The sequence below is a fragment of the Capricornis sumatraensis genome, chromosome 9 (genome assembly GCF_032405125.1).
Source record: "Capricornis sumatraensis isolate serow.1 chromosome 9, serow.2, whole genome shotgun sequence".
Lineage (NCBI taxonomy): Eukaryota > Metazoa > Chordata > Mammalia > Artiodactyla > Bovidae > Capricornis > Capricornis sumatraensis.
The window spans coordinates 51,286,185-51,310,061 of record NC_091077.1 but is presented as its reverse complement, the minus strand read 5'-3'; the positions used below and the strand labels follow the sequence as shown (position 1 = coordinate 51,310,061).

Here is a 23,877-nt window from a genome sequence, read left to right as displayed (position 1 = left end):
AATAGGCCTGTTCTTTGATCTCTGCCACAGCTAACCTCAGTTCAGTTCAATCTCTCAGTCGTATCTGACTGACCCTGCGATCCCATGGACTGCAGCATGCCAGGCCTCCCTGTCCATCACCAACTCCCGGAGTCTACTCAAACTTCTGTCCATTGAGTGGGTGATGCCATCCAACCATCTCATCCTCTGTCGTCCCCTTCTCCTGCCTTTAATCTTTCCTAGCTAACCTCACAACCTCAGAAAACTAAAGAAGGGCTGGGGGCTGGAAAGGAGGGGTTGATTTTTTGGCCCTCTGGTAAGACAGAGCCTGGGTTGCTTTTTTTTCTTTTTGCCAAGTCTCCAAGCATGTAGGATCTTAGTTCCTCAATCAGGGATGGTATCCAAGCTCCCTGCAGTGAGCACTGAAGTGTGGAGTCTTAACCACTGGCCCAAGAGTGGCCTTTAAAGAGATTTTTTTGATGTAGGCATGATGAAAGTCATAAAAGAGATGGCAAGAGAGTAAGTACTAAGTTGAGCACACTAAAAATCTCAACTTGATCTAGTTGTTTGCTGTTTGGCTTCCTCAAAATCAGTATACCCTTCACCAGTGTCCCCCTTCTCTTCCAGCCAATTAATTATAGGCCACCTGATTTAATGCATTTATTAGTATTACTTAAGCTTTGGCTTCACTAAATTTTCCTTCAGCTCTGATTTCTTTACTTATTAAAAAAAAAAAGATGGTATTTTACAAGTCATTGCTTCTCAAATTTTACTGTACACATAAATCACCTGGAGATCTTACTAAAATGAAGATTCTGATACAGTAACTAGAACTTGAAATTCTAGGCTTTTAATAAAATTCCAGGTGATGCAGACCCTTAGGTTTGCATGTCCTTAGAATCACACTTCAGGTAGCAAGGATATAAATGTTTTATTGTTCCAAAAAGGCTTTTGAGCCTCTTATAAAGTGGTATATACCGGAAGGAAGTGTTTTAACAATAAGTGCTGGAGCATAAGGTTTGGGATCAGATTGTGAGGAACCGTCTATGACAACTCAACTTTTAAGCAAGGTAAGTAGTCTAATGAGGGGAGTGAGAGATGGGATGGAGAATAGTGAGACTGAAGGTAAAGACTCCAGCCTAGTGAAATGGGGTGGGCAAGAAGACAGTGGCTGCAAGGATGGAGAGAAGTGAAGGGGATCCAGATACACAGAGGATTAAGGATAAGGTGACTGATTTAAGGGTAGGGTGGGAAGGAGATAAGCTAGGATAAGTCCCAGTCTTGTGACTTGAAAGTCTTGGTAGTTTATAATACCAACTAATATAATAAGGAAAACAAGGGGAGGGGCATATATTATATTGGGGCATATATAATGTGTGTGGAATGTTCAGATGGAAAACACTGGAGAATGTTAAGTAAGGAGCCAGATGTACAGGTCTGAAGCTACAGAGGGAGAACTCTGGGCTAGTGATTCAGATTTGGGTGGAGTAAAATCTAAGGCTGTGGGATGAGATTCCTTGGGGAGAAGATACATCAAAAGAAGAGGCCTGGGCACATCTACATTTCTTTAAGGGGTAGTGGAGGAAGAGGATTTCACCAGAGGAGAATGGGAAAGACCAGTGAGAGCAGAACTACGAGACAAGTGTCAAAGGCTGTCAAGAAGGATCAGTATGGAAGCGAGGTCTCCCATCTATTAATCTCTTCTAAAACAACAGCAGCAGTTACTACTACGATAAGACTACCACCAGAAGCTTACTTTTCTTGAGCCACTGTGTGCTACAAGGGTTGGGGAACTAGAGAATAGGTAGTTGGATTTTAGAGAGAAAGCCAGATCCATCATCCATTCAACCTGCATGAAGGACCAAGAAAGATTTTCAATCAGAGGGTTTTTGTCAACACTTATGGGAAATAGATGGGGAAACAGTGGAAACAGTGTCAGACTTTTTCTGGGCTCCAAAATCACTGCAGATGGTGATTGCAACCATGAAATTAAAAGATGCTTACTCCTTGGAAGAAAAGTTATGACCAACCTAGATAGCATATTCAAAAGCAGAGACTTTACTTTGCTGACTAAGGTCCGTCTAGTCAAGGCTATGGTTTTTCCAGTGGTCATGTATGGATGTGAGAGTTGGACTATGAAGAAGGCTGAGTGCTGAAGAATTGATGCTTTTGAACTGTGGTGTTGGAGAAGACTCTTGAGAGTCCCTTGGACTGCAAGGAGATCCAACCAGTCCATTCTGAAGGAGATCAACCCTGGGATTTCTTTGGAAGGAATGATGCTAAAGCTGAAACTCCAGTACTTTGGCCACCTCATGCAAAGAGTTGACTCATTGGAAAAGACTTTGATGCTGGGAGGGATTGGGGGCAGGAGAAGAAGGGGACGACCCAGGATGAGATGGCTGGATGGCATCACTGACTCGATGGACACGAGTCTGAGTGAACTCCGGGAGTTGGTGATGGACCGGGAGGCCTGGCATGCTGCGATTCATGGGGTCGCAAAGAGTCGGACACGACCGAGTGACTGAACTGAACTGACTGACCATTAGAGTATAGGAGCTTTAAAAAGAAAAACAACTTAAACTCAGAGATCTGATTAAACCTGTAGGGAAATGCCAGGTCTCTGCTACCAGGCAAACTACTTGTAGCTCAGTCGGTAAAGAATTTGCCTGCAGTGCAGGAGACCCAGGTTCAATCCCTGGGTTGGGAAGATCCCCTGGAGAAGGAAATGGCAACCCACTCCAGTATCCTTGCCTGGAAAATCTCATGGACAGAGGAACCTGGTGGATTGCAGTCCATGGGGTCGCAAAGAGTTGGGCACGACTGAGCGACCAACACACACACACATAACATCAGTATCATTAAAATAAGACAGGAAGAGATGAAAAGCAATCACAAAATAGGTTTGTAATCTCATCATTAGATTTACAATCTTGTTTTCCAAATTAGGTCTTTAAGCTCAGGCTCCTGCCTTTATTGGGTGTGGTCTTAACACACTTAAGTTTTGGATACTCAACCATTTCCTACCGGAGAGAGTGAAGGCAAAGTAAGCTGTTAATAACATTGACACATGGTGACACATCTTTGAGCATGAATAGAAAATGCAGCATTAGAGTCCCTCACCCCAGGACAGGGTCCACTGGGAAGATGTCACAACCAGCCACATTTCTTGGTAGAAGAGCTCCAGGACTAGTTAGAGAACAAGATGTTCAGAAGCTGTTTTCATACAGTTTGATTGCCTCTTCATAGGTTTACAATGTGGTACAAAGGTCTTAAAACAGTGGGACAGAACCATGTATACTAAGTACTCCTCTCTGTCTGGCTTGAAACTCTAATATGATCAGCCTTTCCCCTTCTAAAAGCCACCTCAAACTAAGGATGGTACCTCCTATACTAATTTTGAGGTTGGGAAGACTTGGTCAGAATTTACAAGATGGAAACTATAGTTCCAGGTCCTGAGATCTCTTACCTCCGGCTGGGAGAGGCCACCATTGGCTGTCCAACTCTCTTCTTCGGTCTGGTTAGCTGAGGTGATGAAATTTCCCCTTTGAGAGCAGGGACTGAAGGAAGCAGACTGGCCTATAAAAGGGCAAGTCAGCACACTGTAGCCACAATAGGTTTAAAGGGTCTTAAAAACATCAATACTGTTATCGGTGGTGGGATTTTATTTTATTGAACACTACTTGAAATAAGTAGGTTCAGAAACCTTGATGATACAGTTTTATTTCTTGAATGAGCTGTTATTCATAGGGTTTGATCTATGCCTCGGCAGGATGTTCCTTTTATTTTTTCAGCAGGATGTTTCTTAATGACTTGAGTACTCAGTATGGGTGTGCAAGGTTTTCTTCTGCCTCCACTAAATCCCCAAAATCAATAATGGCTCTCACAACAGCAGGCTTTTGATTCCATGTGAAAACAAATGGTAGGGGCTCTCAAACCTCAGCAATGCATCAGCTTCTAGCAGTTCTATACCACATATTCTCATTCATGAGACAAGTAAATCTGTTAGAACTAGGAGACCCTTTTGAGTTCAGTTATACTAAATTTCATTTTCAGATGAGGAAAGTGAAGCCCAGAGATGAAAAATGACTTGCCTAAGGTCACACAGTATTGAGTAGCAGAAATGAAAAGAGAATTTAGTTTTCTGACACTTGTTCCACTCTACCCATTTTGCCTCCCCACAAATCCCTTGTATATTTGAAAATAATTAAGTTCTTACCTGAGCTAGGTTTAATCCAAGGTTCAGGTTGGTAAAATAGCAGTAAAGTAATGCCAGGAAGAGGCAAGACAGAGGAAGAAGAGATTATAGCAGGCAAAATGTAGTGGGGAGTAGGCTACTGGGATTCAAATAGAAAAGAAGGCAGTACAGATAAGGACAGGAAGGAGGGTATCCTAAGTAACTGCTACAAACTGCACAGCTGCTATTTGTTCCTAATTCTCCTAGGGGTTTCTCATAATTGTATCTTCTTCTTTTGGGTTCTAGTTCCTGACCTGAGATCAAGTTTCTCATTCTGTTGTCCTCAGGGTGTAGAAGATATTGGAAGAGCTCTTCCAAAAATTCAAATATACTTTAATTAGTTAAGATAGAACACCACTTACTTTTTGTCCCACTGAATAATTTACTTAATATTATCTCACTATATGTTTCATCAAGAGTAGTTCCATTCATTTCACTAATATTAGGTGATTTTTTGGGGGGAGGGGGTGTTATTAGTGATAACTGGAAACAGCAAGATATGCAGGTGATCCTAGGGGTCCTTTGTTCCCCTCAAGGTGAGGAGGTCTCTTGAGACTACCTGATGTGGTTATTAAGCACTACAAAGGCAATAGCTTTAACACCAGTGATAGTTTCTAAACCCAATCAAAATAGAAAATAAGAAATCTTTCATATGTAATATAATATAGAAGACAAAAGAGCCAGGTATGTCTAACATAGAACAAACATGGTGTATCTCATCTAGTGGTGGCTCTAGGAGGAGGGCAGAGAAGATTAAGAACTCCTGTTGGTATGAGAGTTGAAAAGTGTTTCTGGTATGGCTGTGCTCCTAGTTACTATTTTTCTGTGCAAGCTTCTTTGCCTTAAAGTGTGTTCTGGCTTCTCTATCAGTCTCCAACATTTTGTTTTCTTTTTTAGATTGCTTTTATCTAAGACCAAGTAATTCAACCACATTACAACATGAACAAGTTGATAACTGTTCTTTTCATTGTGATAGTTTTTTTCTTCTCTATTGCATCAGATTCTTGGCATAGCCTATAGTTTGGCCAAAGCAATCCATTCCAGGGTTCCTGAGTTTAGTTTGTTGACCATATTGGCTGTTCATGAAACTAAGCTCAGAATTAGTCACATATTTATAAACATTCAGCTGATTTGACAATACAACAGAAGTACATGAGTCACCCCACCCCCTCCTATGTCCCAACTGAAAACTTACACACCTATAACCAAAATAAATCTTTAGATTAAAAAGTCAGGAAGCACAAAAGGAGTCTGAAGGGTGATCTGGGTGTCTTAAGTTTGTTCAGTGTCATCTGACTGAAATCCTATTGTTCTTATTAACATACTCATGATCCACAAAGAGTTAAACCTTTCAGTGGCCTATCTGCTAAAATCAGATAGGATACATTACAGGGGCTTGAAACATTCTCACTTATAAAAATATATGCAAGAAAACCAAAGAACAAGGAATGTTTAACAGAGTAATTATACAACTCATTCTAAAAGTGCTTCTGCAAGGCAATCTAAGAATGGACTCTAAAGTGTAAAATGTGAGAAACCTATTACAAACACAGTATTAACAACCTGGTTCAATATGATTGTGGATTGGGCAGTACCTACATGACCACTGAAAGGATCACACCCCACTTCTAAACACTGTTCATCTTTTTATTGAATATTCTGGTAAATATTTCACATTAATACAGGCTACATTAAGTAGAGCCACTATATGACAAGAAATTTACTCAACTTTTTCCTTTTAAGTATGTAAACAATTGTACATGTATTTACCACCCTAAAAGGTTGAAATATGTAATCATCTAATTCTTTTCTGCGTACAGGTAGCATTCAGTATGTTTAGCCCAAAGCACTAATTTCAAAATGGCTAAACTAACCAGAGAACATAATCAGGTGGTTAGGAAATCAATTTTTTCTTATACAATGGGCAATCAAATTTCCATTGCTAAAGCCTCAGAGAAAATTTCTTAGGCACATTAAAAAAAAATCCCCAGGGTTCTTCCAAGGTCAAAATTTCTCAAACAAGGCTAAAGAATAAGACCTTCTAACTTAGTTGACATATTTGAGATGCATGTTTCCAATATGAGGTGCCCACGTGCCAGGCCAAATCTGAAAAGGGGGAGGAAAAATTGGAATTTCTAATTAGGAATCTTTAGACATTTACAAAACGAATATATAAATGCAATGGCAATTCACTGTTTCTGCCTAGAAAGAATACAGTACATGAAACAAAATGTTAAGTAGCATCATCTTGATATTGAAAAACTTAATTCAGATCAAGGTGGTAAAATGTCTTGACTTTTGAAATTCAGAACTTGTATTACCCAAAGAATTAAAAGGATGACACGATAAATCTGAAAAATAAAAGAGCATTAAGTTCATTTTACCTGCTGGGCATCAGTGCATTCAGTTGAATTTTGAATAACTTTTATCATAGGGTTCCAAGAAGGATCTGGGTTGTGAAGTCCATTAAACAGAGGGCCTCCTGGAACATCAGCAAGCTGAGGATGGGAGGGTATTATGGTGCCTCCATACATGGAAATTGGTAGACCCTAAAACAGCAGAAAGATGTAATCATGAAGTGACTATAAATGATGATTCCATAATACCAGCATATATCTCTCTCATTTCCCTTCATTCAAAGAACTCCAGAGTATGTAGTACGTATAACACCACTGTACAGTGTTGAGAAACTGAAAGTAGTTATCTACATCAGCAACACTTTTTCAAAGAGAATAGAGAAAACAACTAAATCCAATATTCAATGATTGGGAAATTTCCAATATTTTATGAACATATAATACCCCAACTTTCCCACATTTTAGATTTACTTTACTTTACTAATAAGCTTGTGCTAAGAAAAGGGAATTCTACACGATAGCTTGCAGCCACAATCTGGCTTTATGGCAACCTGGAAGCTCTCAGAGCAGACAAGAGGGCAATGGTGAGCTCAGAGCCAGCTTTCCAGAGGGGGAGAGGCCTCCCTTCTCAGCTGTGGCAGCCAGATGCAAAGCAGCAAAAGTCAAATCTTCCAGGTTTGGAAAGATGGCAGGATCTTCAGGATAGTTCGAGGACAAACTAATGTAAACAACATAACCCACTTTTGAAAATAGATAAAAGATCTGACAAATTCATAGAAACAAACTAGTTATAACCAAAAAGGAGAATTATTTCAGTACGAATTACTCCTTATCATGTGACTACATTGGCTGGCAAAGTGTTAAACAAGTTACAATGATGTTTGTCAACTCACTTTAGAAAAATCCACAAAACTGCTTGCCATAGGCTGATGAAAAATGTTAGAGGGGGCTACCATTCCAGAATCATCTCTCTCCATTGGCTGGTGCTGAGAGAATGTGCTTGGGTCTGACAGTTGTTGATGCATTGGATGGTTACCTATCACAGACTGTGACCAACCTGATAACCCTTCTAGAAAAAAGAATTGAAATCAAGAGTTAGCTATTTATCTGGATAAAATAACAAAACATTACCACTGGAGTTTTTCATACTAAATTTAATCAAAAGCATTCCTTTGATAGCTCAGGACACATTCATAAAAATCTTTGCAATCCAAAAAAAACCGCAAGTTCCTGTAATTGGATGTAGTTTTCAGAATATCCCAAACACTCTACCTTGTCCTTCAAAAGATTAAATGCTCTCTGAAAGAAATCACATGATTGTCCCATTCTCCAGTGAAAAGCTTAAGAGGGAAAGGAAGTATGCTTTGAATTTTTAATTTCTAATCAACTCTGTATTTATTATTTTATATTTATTACTATCATACACATTACATCTATTATTAATATATAACCCAAACTAACATTCCAAACTTTGAGACTGGACTGTGCTCCTCAAAGGTTTAAACAATCCTACTAGTTAAGTGTAGGAATTAAGCTTATTTATTTAGATAAGGAACTAAGTTTAAAAGGCAAAATCTCACAATTTACTCAAGATATCCCTCCAGAAAGAGGGCACTATAACTGTACCTGACATGGCATTAACACCAAATGACCAGATTCCACTGTGTCCAACAGGAGCGACAAAACCAGTTCCCACAGGGGCTTGTGCAACAGACCCTCCTTGTCGAATTCGGGCTAGTCTCTCTGTTCCAATGGGGGGAGGGATTTTTCGATCCTGACTGGCACTGCCTCCTTTTGGTTGGCCCAATGTTGGTGGGGCAGAAGTGGCTGAAAGAGGTGAAGATGATCCCGAAGAAACAGATGGAATAGGAGAGTCACCTGGTGGCAAAATATTTCTCTATTGTTTTATTACATATAAAAATTCAAATTATAAAAATATGAGAAACCTTGTTGGAAAGATCTATTCCACAACACAGGTTCTGGAAAGAAAATTTTCATTTTGCAAGATCATTCAAATGAAAATATATGAGTTCTATATACATTATCCTATACTACTACTGCCTGAAGCAAGTACAAATAATCTAAATTTTTTTAAAAATTGAACTGAACAAGGCTAGAAAGGAAGAAGGCCCTATTTATTCTTGCTGTAGTTCTTTTGTCAAAGGACCAATATTCACTGACTACCTCATGATGCTCATTAAAAAAAATCAAATCCTGTTCATGTTCTTCTAGAACTTCATCTATCCTAAATATTGAAATAATTAAGTCAGAACAGGGGAATATTTTTACTTATAAATGGCAATACAGTTTCCTCAAATGTAAAAATAAACGAGGAATCATACCAAACTGATTAGATATTTAAATACAACCATTTCACAATACTGACCTCAAAGCATCTTATAAAACTACTTCCCTTTTTCTTTTCTCTTTTTTTTTAACTCAAGGCAGATATATTGAATGAGTTAGGAACAAATGATGCTTAGATTGCTATAAAGTAACTAGATCCTTAGGTGGTGGTTTGGATACTAAAAGAGATGACTCGATAAAAATGCCATGGTTCATCAGAAAATAGAGGATACAAAAAAGCTGAACTCAAACCAAGAGAGTAAGCAGCTTCTTCCTCAGTTTCTCTCTTTTCTTTGTACCTCTTTTCTTGATCCAAGTCTCAGTGTAACCTCAAATCTGGCTTGAAAGAATAGCCTGACCCTTCTCAAGTTTTCTAGCCTATAAATGACTGATAATTTTTGACATGACTGCAATACAAACCTTGGGTATTTGCATATAACTTAGATTACTTAAAATTACAATATGGTGTTCCCTATAAGAAATGATTTAATAACTTATTAGAGACTCTTTGGGACGATTTCCTCCAGGATTCCTACATGAGTTTGAGGCGCTCGTCCAAGGGTGGGGAGAAAAATGTTGTCTGTTGAAACTAGGGGTCCCAACAGGAGCTGGCCCTTGCAGGAAAACCCGAGTTCCTGGTATGCTGGAAAAACTTGTCAGAGGAGCAGAAGAGGAAGATGGGGAGCTGCCTGATGGGTCAATGGACGGTAATCCTGAAATAAAACAGGTCCAAGACATCAAATTAGCTAAGGCTTTAAAAAATGAAAGTCCAAAGTTTACTTAATTCCTCTTTAAAAAAGAAGAAAGCACACAGTTTATTCTGTGGATCACAGCAACAAGAATCCATTTATACCACACTGTATGTCCCAAACCCATTTTTGTTTCTTGCAGTCTAGAAGAATACCCCAGGCAACACTAGATATAGCAAGTCCAGTGTTTAGCAATGGCAGTCACCTGGAGTATGTTTCAGATAAATCTCAAAGCCTTCATTGGAGGGAATATGAAATGACAGCATGTTGTGACTAAGTGTTACTTGGAAGAATAGCTGTTCATCTCTATAATTATAGTCATTTCCTATGCAAAATGAATAACAAAATCTACCAATTTTTTTCTTCCTGACAAGGAGGAAAAGCATACTATTAAACTAAAGACAATTTCAGAACTCCATCTTATAAAAAAAAATCAGAAGTTGCAAACTACATCAAAATTTCTATCAATATCTAGTTTACATAAGTCTGAATTTGATAGTCTTCTCAAATTCCATTGCTTTCTCTGGAGAGTGTAGTAGAGACAGAGGGCAAGGATCTGGAAAAGGATTATAGGTGCTCATTTCAGGAAAAAGTAGTTAACATCAACATAAAAAATTCAAAATTCTAAGGCAGATCTTTAATTCAAAGGCTTTAGTATATTCACTGGGTTGTGCAACCATCACCATAGTCAATTTTAGAACATTTTTGTCCACACTAAACCTGTCACTCTCCATCCTCCTTTACCTGATCCATATCTGAACCTTTAAGCAACTACTAACATATTTTTCTCTCTAGATTTGCCTATTCTAGAAATTTCATATAAAAAGAATTATACAAAATGTGGTCATTTGTGACTGCCTTCTTTCACTTAGCAAAATGGTTTCAAAGTTTATCTATGTTGTAGCACAAATAACTGCTCCATTTCTTTTACTTTGTCTCATCGAATATACATTATACTGAGGATAATATCTTATTATATAGATACACCACATTTTGTTTTCCATTCATCAACTGATGGACATTGGATTGTTTCCACCTTTTGGCTATTATGAATGGTTTTGCCATGAGCATACCAGTTTTTGTGTAGGCATATGTTTTCTCTTGGGTATACCTAGGAGAAGAATTACTGCATCATATGGTAACCCTTTTTAATTTCTTAAGGAACTATTTTTCCAAAGTGGCTGTAACATTTTAAATTTCTGCCAGCAGAGTTTGAAAGTTCCAATTCCTCTACATGCTTTCTTGTCTTTTGAAAGGTCAACCAAAGAAACCACCCAGGCAGTTAAGAAATGAAGCCAAGCTTAATCAATCCTGGACCCTGGAAGGAAAGTCAAGGATTAATGCTTGCTTAAAAAAAAATTTTTTTTTTGAATTAGTAATAAGTAATTTTGATGTTACAGATCTGAATAATAAGGATCCCAAACCTGGTTTACTACCAAATTAGATGGATAATTTCCTTACTTTCTTTTTTCCAGCCATTCATAATCTGCACATCTTCTGGGACACAGTATTAGAGTGCAAAGAGCTCAAACACTGGAATATGAAAGATCTGAAGCTCAACTCTAGCTAAGGCATCTAAATTCATGTATTAGTTAGTGCCAGTCACATGGATTAATTTAAAAATTAATTAAATTTTACCACAGTCTGAGCATTGGCAATGAGCTCTTCTTTCATCCTGGGGCCTCTTGAAAACTTTATTAGTTTGACCAAAATGAAAAGTTAAAATAGCACCTATTTATATATATAACAAAAAAATCCTGGAGAATAATATTTTGGACCACGGATGGTCTTACGTAACATTCATTTCTATTTGAAAGATGATATAACAGCTATGTTTTCCTGAAAAGATAAGTAAATGGAAACGTATCTGATAGAAATGCTAAGGCTATGCCATATTAGTAAACTCACAAGTTTTAAACAACTTAGATCAGTTTATAACTAATAAAAAGGAAATGGGCTCTGGGAAGTTTTCCAACTGGAAAAAAAATGCTAAATAAGTGGTACTATTACTTCTTACTCTCATTCTAGGTCAGCCACAATTTGTAATTTGTTTTTTAGCATTTATTAGAGCAGATTGGACTAAATCAGAGCATAATAGAGCAGACTGGAACAAAATTTTGGCCCTTAGACTCTGGAAAATAGATTCTGGCTTTCCAAATATCTCTGAGCCACCACTAGCCTCTTATTTTTCCAAATCTTTCTTATACTGCCTCAGCAGCTAATTTCTAACTTCAAGGAACAAAGAACTGATTTGAAATTGTTTTTTAAAATAAGAGTGCATACACGACTGGATCTCTTCAAGCAGCTCCATCTACTATAAAGAAGATGGGTTAAGACATTTAATATTCATTCAGAGCACCCATGACTGAAAACAAAGAATGTAGATTATGAATTGTAACCCAACCTTTTTAAATTAAAGAAATGCAAACACTCACTTTGATTTTAAAAATGTCTGTGAATTTGGAATTCTTGAAGCATCCTATGGGTCCCTTTTATGAATATCTTAATATCAATTCTAAGAAAATGAACTGACATAAGGTATAACTTCCTTGATAACAGGTACAGAGAGATCATAAAAAAGAATATAAAGCAGTTCATATTTGAGTGACTTACCTATAACTAGTTTTTTGTCTACTCAATCAGCAGTCATTAAGGGGTCTTTACTGTTTATGATAACACCCTTATTTCTTCATGATCATGCAGTAAATATTACGTATAAAATAAATGCTTTATAATCTTTGGAAGGTTAGATTATGCTGTTAAAGCCCCAAATTGCACAGTCATGACAGTTACAATAACTTACCAACTGGACTGGTAGAAACTCGCTGGGAAGGTGATCTGAAGCCAGGTGCCTTCGAATTGTCAGGGTGCACGTTCTCCAAGTGTCCAAGTACAGAGCTACCCAGAAATGCTGACTGAACAGTGAAAGAGGCATCTGCAGCAACTCGTGAGGACAGAGGACCATCTCCCCAACCCTGGTTAGCTGGCACCTGACTGCTATCAAAAAGACTACTGAAGTGATTGAAAAGCGTGGCTGGGCCAAATGTAGGTGGTAAAGATTTATTTGCTGGGTTAATGTGCATCTGAGAACCATTCATAATGTTCATGGCTGAAGAAAGCTGCACTGTAGCTGGTGGGCCTTGAGGTGGTGTTAAAGGAACTGGATTTGTAACAAAAATGGACTGCGGATCCTGGTGTATAGTTGCATTTGGTACCACTGAGTAGAAAGAACCTCTGGGTTGCAATCGATGAGAAACTCGAGGTGCTGGTACAGCTAACTGAGGTAAATTACTGGTATCCTGATTATCAGCAGCAACCAATCTAGGTGATGCCAAAGTCAATGGAGCAGGTTCTGAATTAGATGCAAAAGGCATTGACATAGGACTTAAATCAGACACACTGGATGGCTGTGCTTCCTCCTGTGTGTTATTGGACGGAGGAGTGGGACTACCAGATGGGTGAGTTTCTGGAGCTCCTGGGGTGTTGCTGGCAGAGCTACTGCAGCTGTTGGCAGTTGAAGAGGGGGGACACAGGTTTGCCGTGGACTGGTCCTGTGTGGACAGTTTTTCTTTGGGGGCAGGCATGGCAGAGAAAGATTCCATCTTTTGTGAAGAAAGCTGTGCTTGAGAAGTACTTGCAGGCAGAAATGTGGTGGGAACTTGCCCACTAGTGATAGGTGCAGATGAGACTGAAGGCAGGGAACTACAAGTGCTTGTCATAGACGTAATCACTGTTGCTGGAGGGCTTGTCTTAGGCACACAGGCAAGCAGCTGCTTTCTGACTGATGAAGGAGTCCGGGTATTAGTCACACACAGTTGTTGACTGGCAGCAACTACAGAAGAGACAGTGATAGGGCAACTGGCAGTAGCTAGTCCAGTAGACTCTGAGGGTAGAACAGTTCCGTTCTGGTTAGGTAGACGGCCTGTATTATTATGCTTTGGAGAGCTGTTTGTGTTGCCAGGATTCACAGGTCTCACTGGGAATGGTCCCCAAGTGTTAGGAGAGGGTGAAAAGGTTCCTCCAAACTGGGCCATGGGTAAGCGAGGATGCCGAATCTGTTGCATGGTTTGAGCAGCCAACAGGGCAAAATGAGGGTGGGGATAAGCTAAGGGGAGAGAAACTGGGAAAGAAGAACGTACATTTGCTGGAACGTTCTTATTAAGTTTATTAGTGGGCTGGAACGTAGATAATGTTGTTGCCTGTGAAGTTACAAGATTTGGAGCACCCAAGGGAAATGCATTTTTACTGGAAGCTGCTGTGGTGCCTACTCCAGATGAGAAGTTTGCATGAATGGCTTTGGTGCTGGCAGGTGTTCTGATATGGTTTTTAGGAATCAAGTCTTCCAGTTCCTTAGCAGGATCCTGAATAAGTGCATTAATAAGTTGAACTGCATATCTTGTTGATTCTGTACCACCCCTGGGGAGAAAACCAACAAAAAACAAAACAAGATCAAAATCATAAAAAACTAGGTAATCTTTACCACGAAATAAAATTCTGATTGTACCATGGCTAAGAAAAACGTGCTTCTAATACAGTTTAACTTCCTCACAGAACTAACTAACTAACTAAATATACATATGTATATATTTCATAATCACCTAATTGTGATCATTCTCTCGCCATTCTTATCTTTTTGTTTATCTACATCAATGTGGGCACCAGTAACATCTTGAATTGCAGTGATGTTGCATCCTCCTCTTCCCATTATTCTGGAAACCACTGAGGCTGGAACAGATAATTTTTTTGACCTATAAAAATGAAGACCACACATATGAGCATATGAAATCAAAATGTTTATTAAAAAAACATGTCTCAGTAAGTATGTTCATGAATATCTGGAGAATAGTATTTATCAAACCTTAAAGAGGAAGTTATTAGAAGCTTTTATTTAGAAACTGACCTCTTATTATACTGAATTTAATTTAGTAATGATGAAAAACACATTGCTATTTGAAAAAAATTATACTTAAGTCACTCATGATCCCAGCATTCAAACTATCACATATTAACTGAATGGCAATGATCATATATACTGATACTTTCAAAATTAAAATAATGCATACCACATTGTTAAACTCTATATGAAAATGAATACAGGCAGATGATCAGTTTCAATGACTTTACTAAGCAATAAGCCTCGGAGTTGAATTACATAAAAAGCAATTCACAAGTGTGTGAATTCCACTTGTGTGAGTCAAGTGGAACTAGAGAGAACACCAGAGGCTAACACTGGGATCTGACAAGATGGCCTGGGTCTCTTGCAGGATTACTGTGGAAACCCAGTGTTTGCTGGCAGAACCAAATGAAAGCAACATCCATTATTTTCATGTGGTCACTGCTGACTGTCAAGATTCCCCCCTTGAAGATTCCACCCTCAAACTTTGAACTATACCTGCCAGAAGAATACCCAATTGCAGACTCTAAAATACATTTCATGATCAAAATTTAACATCCTAATGTAGACAAATTGGGAAGACTATATTTAGACATTTTGAAAGCTAGAGCATAGACTAGGCCATAAATAATATAATACTTAAATCAATCTAATTATTAAGTGCACATCATTTCTCCTGTTCTGCCAACACTTCTTCCTTTTTTGTTTGCTTCTAATGGACAAAAAGTCTTAGAAAAATTATACAATAAAACCTCAGACATGTTAGTCCTTTGGTGATTAAGTGCACACAAGTAAATCTGTGTCTTGTCCTAATTCCCTGATATAAAGCATGAGCAAAGGCTTGAAATACCTTCTGGATTGTGTGAAACATTTTAAAGCACTGGTCCCTCTCTGTTTTTATTCTCATGGTTTAAGTATAAAGCAGTGTGAATAAAGGGAGTTGTCAAAGTTGGCTGCAGGGGTGTTGCTATTTGTCTTTATTTTTTTGAGGGAGAAGGAAGTTTTAATTTTATGAGCTCTTTCCCCACCTTTTACGGTGATTTAACTGTATTAGTTAAAAGTAGACAACGATTCTTTAGCGAACTCTAACATTATTTAAATACTGTAGATGAACAAACTTATCTGACTCAAAATGGGACCATTAAACAATATCATAGCCCTCACCAGTAACATTCTGACTTTGCTGTCAAGTGACTCTCTCTTAGGAAGTTTGTGACCTTTTTGCATGATTTGTCTGTAAACTGTTTTATCTTATGCTTTAATAAAGCATTTTTTGTTTTTCTAAAGCCAACATTTCTTACTGTTTCTAATTTTGCTTTAGTCTACTCTGCATATAATATGGCGTTTAGTTGAAAATAATAGTCACATTCAAATTACTCATTAATTAACTGAGTAACCATCTCACAAGAGGAGAAAACGAGGAGATAAGTTAAAAAGATGAGACTAATTGTACTTACCTTCGGACAACTTCTTTCCATCCTTCCTCTCTTTTTTGCCCCCTTTTAGGGCTAGTCAGATTCAGCTTTATGTTTGGAGAACTTAGTGGCAATGACACTGACTTGTAGGTTGTTGATAAGGAATTAGGATTCACTTCGCCTTCAAGTCTAAGAGAAATATCAAATCCAATAAAAGATAAATTTTAAGATAGAAACTCAAGAGATTTGCTGAAATATCTGAATTAAAATTTGGCACATCAAATTACTAACAATTCAGAAAAACAGAAATAGGGCAAAGAGTTCATCATTTACTTTAGTATTAAAATGGATTCAGAAGCCAAAAGGACTACATATAATCAATAAAAATGACATAATTAAAGTAAAACCAAGGCATGCTAACATTTTCAACTTCAAAATTAAATCTTTAAAGTTCTAATAATTTCCTTTCATAACTAGCACATGATTAGGAGGACACCGGTTTTAAATGTTTCAGTTTTAAATGTTGAAGACAGATAATGTGGTAGACTTAAATTATTTAACACAACTTGTGTTACTTCAAGTTCTTGTGCGAGGTATGCAAAAGGAAAGGTAGGTGCAGAGTTAACAAGTCAGAAAATTTTACCGTGTCGGAGTTTTGGAAGCAGAGGTACTTGTCTTTTCCTCTTGGGGATGGAGCAGCAGTGGGGGGTATCTCCTGTCACTAGAGGAATTCACATCCATAGTGAAATTTAACTCTTGGCTTTTACCACCACTGCTACTCTCACTGTTGCAATCTGTGCTGTCCAAGTTATCTGAATCACTGTTCCCACCTGCACCACCACCTTTGCTTTCTCCGTTTACTTTATTCTTATCTGCCTTTTGCTGTGCTAAGGATATATGTTGTTCTGGTAATATTAAATGTGCAGTGGGAGGAGTCTCTTTGGTTTTGTTCTTCTTATTTTTCCGATTGGTGCTAGGAGTTGTCACAACATTGGCCCTTTTTTTCCCAAACACATTTGTGAATGTTGCAGATGTTGCAGAGATTCCAATTGTGGTGGTGGTAGTCGCACTAGGAGGTTCTATGGGAACTTCTTGCTCCACTGTGAAAAAGGATATAAATCACACTAAGAGCCACGGATCTCAAAACAAACTGTGACAGAATATACCTAATAATTCATAATTTACTCTTAGTCATATTTTCCTTTTATCAGTATTCACTAGTAAATAAACAAATCTTTACAGTTGTGAGAATGAAAGTATCATATTTTGATGTCTAACTCAGTACAAAACATTAACATTCTTAAGCTTTGAAATGCTAGTCTCATGAACTAACCAAAAATCACAATACAGATTGGATTTAAGAAGTTTTTAAAATAGCATTTTAGAATTAGAATTCAAATAGAGCAAAATCATTTGCCTATTACTATAACTGCCAGATTGTACAATAAACAATTCTTTGAAAGTAATGGGCCCCAGTGCTATACAGCTTCAACACTAAACCTTAGTTAACTGAGAAACTAGACCTCTCCCCACTTTCTAACTGGGGAATGAGAGTAAGGAGGAACCTGAAGAAAAGCTGGCAAACCTCTTATGGTATCACATTAAGACATATATAATGTTTTCACAGGGAACTTTAATTATACCTGAATGTCTTCCCCTTCTGTTTGTCTATGTCACTTTACAATGTGAAATATTGAATACAGAAGTCACCCGTCAATTTCAGATTAAAGTAATTGAATATTTAACTAGAATTAGTTTTGAGAGCAAAAAGCACTCAAAATGAAGCTGATAAACACAAAAGAATTTTTATCATTAATTCAGATGGTCCGTTTCTCACCATCTTCCTCATTCTCCTCTTCATCTTCATCTTCTGGTAGTTCTGAATTCTCCTTAGGTTTGTTTTCCTCGTCTTCTTCCTGCTTTCTTTTCTGCTCCTCTTTTTTCTTCTTTCTCTTTTCTTTTCTTTTCTCTCTTTTAGCTGCAAGAGCTTGCTTTCTGCTCTCCTCTCTTGACTGTGAATAAAATTGTTGTTTTAGTCACTAAGTCCTGCCCGACTCTTTTATCTCATCTTAACAGTAATGCAATGATTCAAAATAAATGATGAAATGATGCTTTTGTTTATGATACATGGGGTTTCCCATGGATGTCACTCTTAACACATTTATAAAAGCAACAAAAGAAGAAACAGATATGCTGGACATCATCAAAATTAAAAGTTGTTGTGCTTCAAAGGGATCATCAATAAAGTGAAAAAACAAAATAGGAAAAAATTTTTGCAAATCTTACATCTGGTAAGGGTTTTGTATCAGGAAGTGATAAAGAACTCATGAAAAGACAAATCAGTCAATTAAAAAATGGGCAAAGGATCTGGAGACATTTCTACAAATAATATACAAATGGCCAGTAAACACAGATGCTCAATATCACAAACCATCAGGGAAAAGCATATCAAATCACAATGAGATACCCATTTCACTGTCACTAGGATGGCTAATCAAAAAGACAGATAAATCATGGTTAGAATGAGAAGAAACTAAAGACTTCATACACTGCTGGTAGGATTATATATACAATGATGCAGCTACCTTGGAAAACAATCTGGCAGTTTCTCAAGTGGTTAAGCACAGAATTGCCATATGAGCTAGCAATTCCATTCCTAGATATGTACCCAAGAGAAATGAAAACATATTTATACAAAAACTTGTATGCCATGCTTGCTTCGGCACCAAACATACTAAAAAAAATTGAAGTAACACAGAAGGTTAGCATTGCTCCTGCATAAGAATGACCTACAAATTCATGAAACATTCCATGATAAAACAAAACAGACAACTTGTATACCTATGAAGTGGAAGCAAACTAAATGTTCAACAACTAATAAATGCATAAACAAAATGTTGTGTATCTATATAATGGGATATTATTCAGCAATAAAAAAAGAAGTAATGATATATGCTACAATAGGGATAAACCTTGAAAACATGAAGCAAAAGAAGCTAGTCACAGAGGATCAAATACTGTATGATGATTCCAAATATCAAATGTCTGGAATAAGCAAATCCATAGAGACAGAAAGTAGATTAATAACTACCTAGATTTACGTGGCATTGTTTAATTAAAATGCAACTGTTACAATCTTTATAAGATATTAACAAATTTCACTATGAAAATATCCATAGGAGGCCATTATAGAAATTATTTATTTTCAGAAAGGGGAACATGACAATGGTTGCCTTATATCATAAAGAAAGCTTGAAACAAACAGAAAACACATCAAATTACTCACATTTTTATGGAAATTATCTAAAAAATCCTCACCATATGAATGAAACTGACAATAAAGTCCAGCTGCCCTGGTAATTAAGTAAAGCACTTTCCTCAAAACTATAATTTACAATTCTAAGTCACAAATAAGCTATTTTTAACATTTTTATTTATCAAAAACCAGGTATCAGCAAATTACGGCTTGAATGCTAAGAATAACTTTTACATTTTAAATGGTTGAAAAAAATGAAAAGGCAAACATTTCGTGACATGCGAAAATACCACAAAAGTAAAATTTTGATGTCCACAAATAAAGTTCTACTGGAACACTTCATTTAACCACGGTCTGCGGGTGCTTTCATACTACCACAGCAGAGTCAGAGAGTCATGACAGAGTTTGTATGGCCTACAAAGCCCAAACGTTACTCTTCTGCACTTTATAGTGTGGCCAAAGAAAGAAAGAAAAAAAAAAGATAAATAAAGTCTCTCAACCCCCTTTGTAAATGAGAAAGGGTCTGAGGATTCAAAGAAGAAACTGCATATTCAGTTAACAATTATTTTATCATTTTTGTAGCATAAGAGCAAAATGGCTGTTCAGGGAATTGCAGACCATACCCCTGGGTAGTTATACAAACATAAAATTACAGACATGGAAGGAACCATAGAAGTCATCAAACTTTAAACTTCCCTTTATTTTAAAATGCGTATTATTTTTTCTACTTGTGATTTTAACTGTAATCAAGTTTATCATGGAAGTATTAAAATTTACTTAATTTCCTAATGATAAAACTTTAAGGTTTTTACCTTTCCCCTTATTATAAGCTATTTATCAGTGAATGTCCTTTAATACATTTGCATCTTTGAGCATCTGTCAAAGTATTTACCTTAGGCTAAATTTCTAAAAGAGGAATGACTGGAGCAAAGGTATGCACTCTTTTTAATTCATCAAATCATCTCCATTAATAATTATATCAATTTATACCATGTATCAAAAGTCATACCAGAGTGCTAATTTCTCCACATCCTAGCCATCAACAGCTATAATCAAAACTTTAAATTTTTTTCCCCCAAACATTTAAATTTTGAGTTTCCCTAGTCTGGCAAAGAAAATTACATCACTCTTTCACTGTGCATTTCTTTGTTTATTCATGAAGCTGTGCCTTCTCCATCTATTTACTGAAAATTTATATTTCTTTTTCTGTGAATTGCCCATGATATTGTTTTTCATTCTGGGCAAGTTATCTTTTGTTTTATTGATTTTAAGCAACTTTGTATTCTGTTTTTTAACAAGGTTTTTTTCTTTTTATTTTTAACAAACGAAGAATTGGTATCAAAATTTTAGCATCTCTAAAATGATTTTTCCCCTTTCTTTTATCATCAATGAAATATCTTAATGTTAAGCTATCTCACACATTCTAACTCTAATTGATTATAGTATTTATTTTCTGCCTACACTAATGGTAAAACAACTTAGGCAATAATATCATGTAGAAAACTGTGACGTGTTTAAAAACTAATTCTTCACTTATATGGTTAAAAATATTTTTTGTATAATAGGTCAGAATAAAAAAAACTTATGGCAGTTTGATAATTTATCATTTTATACAAAGAGATTTTGTTAAGATTATAGTTATATAAGTAGCAAATATTCTACTAGATTTTCAACCAGTTCTAAAAAGGAAAATTATATTTCTCACTCACCTTTTCCAGATCAAGTTCCTTTAAAAGAATACTTGCATTCTTATTTGCTTCTGCAGCCTGTTGGTCTTTAGCCTTCACAATTGTCTCAACACATTGGTGACATTTTTTCAACAGTTCCTATACCAGAAATGGAATTATATAAATACAGAAACACATAAAGAGGCCAATAAAACTTGAGCTGGTAAGTATACCAAAGCTCAGGGCTTAAAGCCCAAATTACTGAATATTTACTAAACCAAATCAAGTTATCCTTTGAATCTAGAATTTGACTGAAATATCAAAATAAGCTACCATTTTCTTAAAAAGTTTATGTGTTCTTAGAAAACTGTCTAATCAGGCTAATATAATGATAAAGTTTAGATGCAGTCTCTGTTAATTACAGTCCGTATTAGGAAGAAAATCTCAAAATAATTTATAAATTATTCTTCATTTGCAAATGGAGAAACTAATCATTGAAAAATCAGGTTATCTGTCTTATAAAGGATGAAAAGAACAGACTGTTATCATATACTTTGGTATATAATCCCATAAAGAATAGAAATGTGCTTCAACAGCATATTAAACCTACCTTATCGGTGATTGTTGCTATGTATCTCATGCATTCTATATCAGAAGGGAACTGATTGACTTCCTTAACCAAATACTGAACAACTTTTACATGACCCTGTAAAAAGTACAACAAAAAGGACACAAAGAAAGTACTGAAAGCTGGCAGATATCCTTAAAAACTTAAGAGTAAAAGGTATAGTAACACTTCAGAATTTACTAAACTTAACAATTGAAACTATGAAAATATGAACAGAGAGAGGTAAGTACAGCATGATGGGAAATACATGGAAGACCAAATGACATTTCTCCTGAATTTAATTTGCTCATATCCCACTGAAAATAGAAATACTTTTGAATAGAAATAGAAATAAATCTATTAATAAAATAAAAACTGGTGATGTGAAATCTCTCTCAATATAAAAGGGAAATTAGATCTAAAAGAGGATATTCTAAATTCCAAAGCATTATTTTGCCCCTTTTTGCTTTTTCTTACTGTTCATGGGGTTCTCACCACAAGGATAGTGGAGTGGTTTGCCATTCCCTCGTCCATTAGAACAACAGTTAGAATCTTACATGGAACTGATAATTTTGACTGGTTCAAAATTGGAAAGGAGTACATCCAGGCTGTATATTGTCACCCTGTTTATTTAACTTATATGCAGAGTACACCATGCAAAATGCCAGGCTGGATGAATCACAAGCTGGAATCAAGACTGCCAGGAGAAACATCAACGTCAGATATGCAGATGATATTACTCTAATGGCAGAAAGTGAAGAGGAACTAAAGAGCTTCTTGATGAGGGTGAAGGAGGAGAGTGAAAAAGCTGGCTTAAAACTTAACATTCAAAAAACCAAGATCATGGCATCTAAAATCACTGGGGACAGTGACTGCAGCCATGAAATTAAAAGAAGCATGCTCCTTGAAAAGAAAGCTATGACACACCTACACAGTGTCTTAAAAAGCAAAGACATCACTTTGCTGACAAAGGTCCATCTAGTCAAAGCTATGGTTTTCCAGTAGTCATGTACGGATGTGAGAGTTAGACCATAAAGAAGGCTGAGTGCAGAAGAACTGATGCTTTCGAATTGTGGTGCTGGAGAAGTCTCTTGAGAGTCCTTTGGATTGCAAGGAGACCAAACCAGTAAATCCTAAAGGAAATTAACCCTGAAAAGTCACTGGAAAAGACCTTGATGCTGGGAAAGACTGAAGGCAAAAGGAGACGGGGGTGGCATAGGCTGAGATGGTTAGATAGCATCACAGATTCAATGGACATGAATTTGAGCAAACTCCAGGAGATAGTGAACGACAGAGAAGCCTGGCGTGTTGCCAAGAGTCAGACACGACTTAGTGACTGAACTACAACAACAACTTTGGCTCTATCTTACTAAACAAGGTGGACTGTCATATTTATCTGAGTCCTATGACTTGAATCTAGGTGAAACATTTTCTAGATGGTATTATCAGAGGCTTGATGATCTGTAATCATTAAAAGTACATCTATTTTAACAACCAAACTTGCATAGTTTCCCTTAATACTAAGGTTCTAAAACATCTTCAAGAAGTAATCTGATGGGGAAAATTCCCTGGTGGTCCAGTAGTTAAGGTTCTGTGCTTCCAGTGCATGTGTACGGGTTTGATCCTTGGTGGGATAACTATAAATAAAATCTTGCACATGCCACGGTATAGCCAAAAAACAAAACAATTAAAAAGAATTAGTCTGATAATGGCAAAAACCAGAAAAGTGGCTGCCTCTTGGGCAGGGAATTAACTGAGAATGGGCATGATCAAAGTTTCTAGGATTATGGAAGTAGTTTATATCTTTATGGGATGTGGGTTACATAGGTATATGCATTTATTAAAACTCATTAAACTTAGCATCTTAGATTTGTGCACTTTTAATATATGTAAATTATATCTCAATTTAAAGCAAAGAAAAAATTGGAAAAAATATTTAAGATTTTTTAAAAGACAGGTAACTTACACTGTTCTCATTCAATAGCTATTTACTGAGAACCTAATGTGTGTCAGGCACTGTGCTGAACAACTAGGTATAAATAGTGGTGAAAAAGACAATCATGAATCTTCACCTTCATAGATCTTCCAGTCTAATTAGGGAGTGAAAGTGAAAGTCACTCAATCATGTCCAATTCTTCGCAACTCCATGGACTATAGCCTGCCAGGCCCCTCTGTCCATGGCATTCTCCAGGCAAGAATACTGGAGTGGGTTGCCATTTCCTTCTCCAGGGGATCTTCCTGACCCAGAGATTGAACCCAGGTCTGGGGCAGATTCTTTGCTGTCCAAGCCACCAAGGAAGCCCCTAACCGGGGAGAGGAGCATTAAAAAACTAATACATGTTTGTATGTATAAGTACAAAATGAGATAAAAAA

At 36.8% G+C, this 23,877-nt stretch overlaps 1 protein-coding gene and 1 non-coding gene across 2 annotated transcripts in view; one reads left to right on the top strand and one right to left on the bottom strand.

The window, feature by feature from the left end:
• LOC138086293 (ankyrin repeat and KH domain-containing protein 1) overlaps nt 1-23,877 on the bottom strand; it is a 44,784-nt gene that overhangs the window by 2,485 nt on the left and 18,422 nt on the right. The window contains exons 10-20 of the mRNA XM_068981084.1: nt 21,508-21,603; nt 20,940-21,056; nt 17,812-17,986; nt 16,618-17,074; nt 16,017-16,163; nt 14,264-14,413; nt 12,469-14,081; nt 8,197-8,448; nt 7,464-7,639; nt 6,598-6,762; nt 3,446-3,555 (exon numbers count right to left, since the gene is read on the bottom strand). Of these exons, the coding sequence (XP_068837185.1) occupies nt 3,446-3,555; nt 6,598-6,762; nt 7,464-7,639; nt 8,197-8,448; nt 12,469-14,081; nt 14,264-14,413; nt 16,017-16,163; nt 16,618-17,074; nt 17,812-17,986; nt 20,940-21,056; nt 21,508-21,603 (3,458 nt within the window). The remainder of the gene's footprint in view (nt 1-3,445; nt 3,556-6,597; nt 6,763-7,463; nt 7,640-8,196; nt 8,449-12,468; nt 14,082-14,263; nt 14,414-16,016; nt 16,164-16,617; nt 17,075-17,811; nt 17,987-20,939; nt 21,057-21,507; nt 21,604-23,877) is intronic.
• On the top strand, nt 18,687-18,793 carry LOC138086695 (U6 spliceosomal RNA). The gene has a single exon (XR_011145406.1). It is a non-coding gene; the product is annotated as a U6 spliceosomal RNA (small nuclear RNA).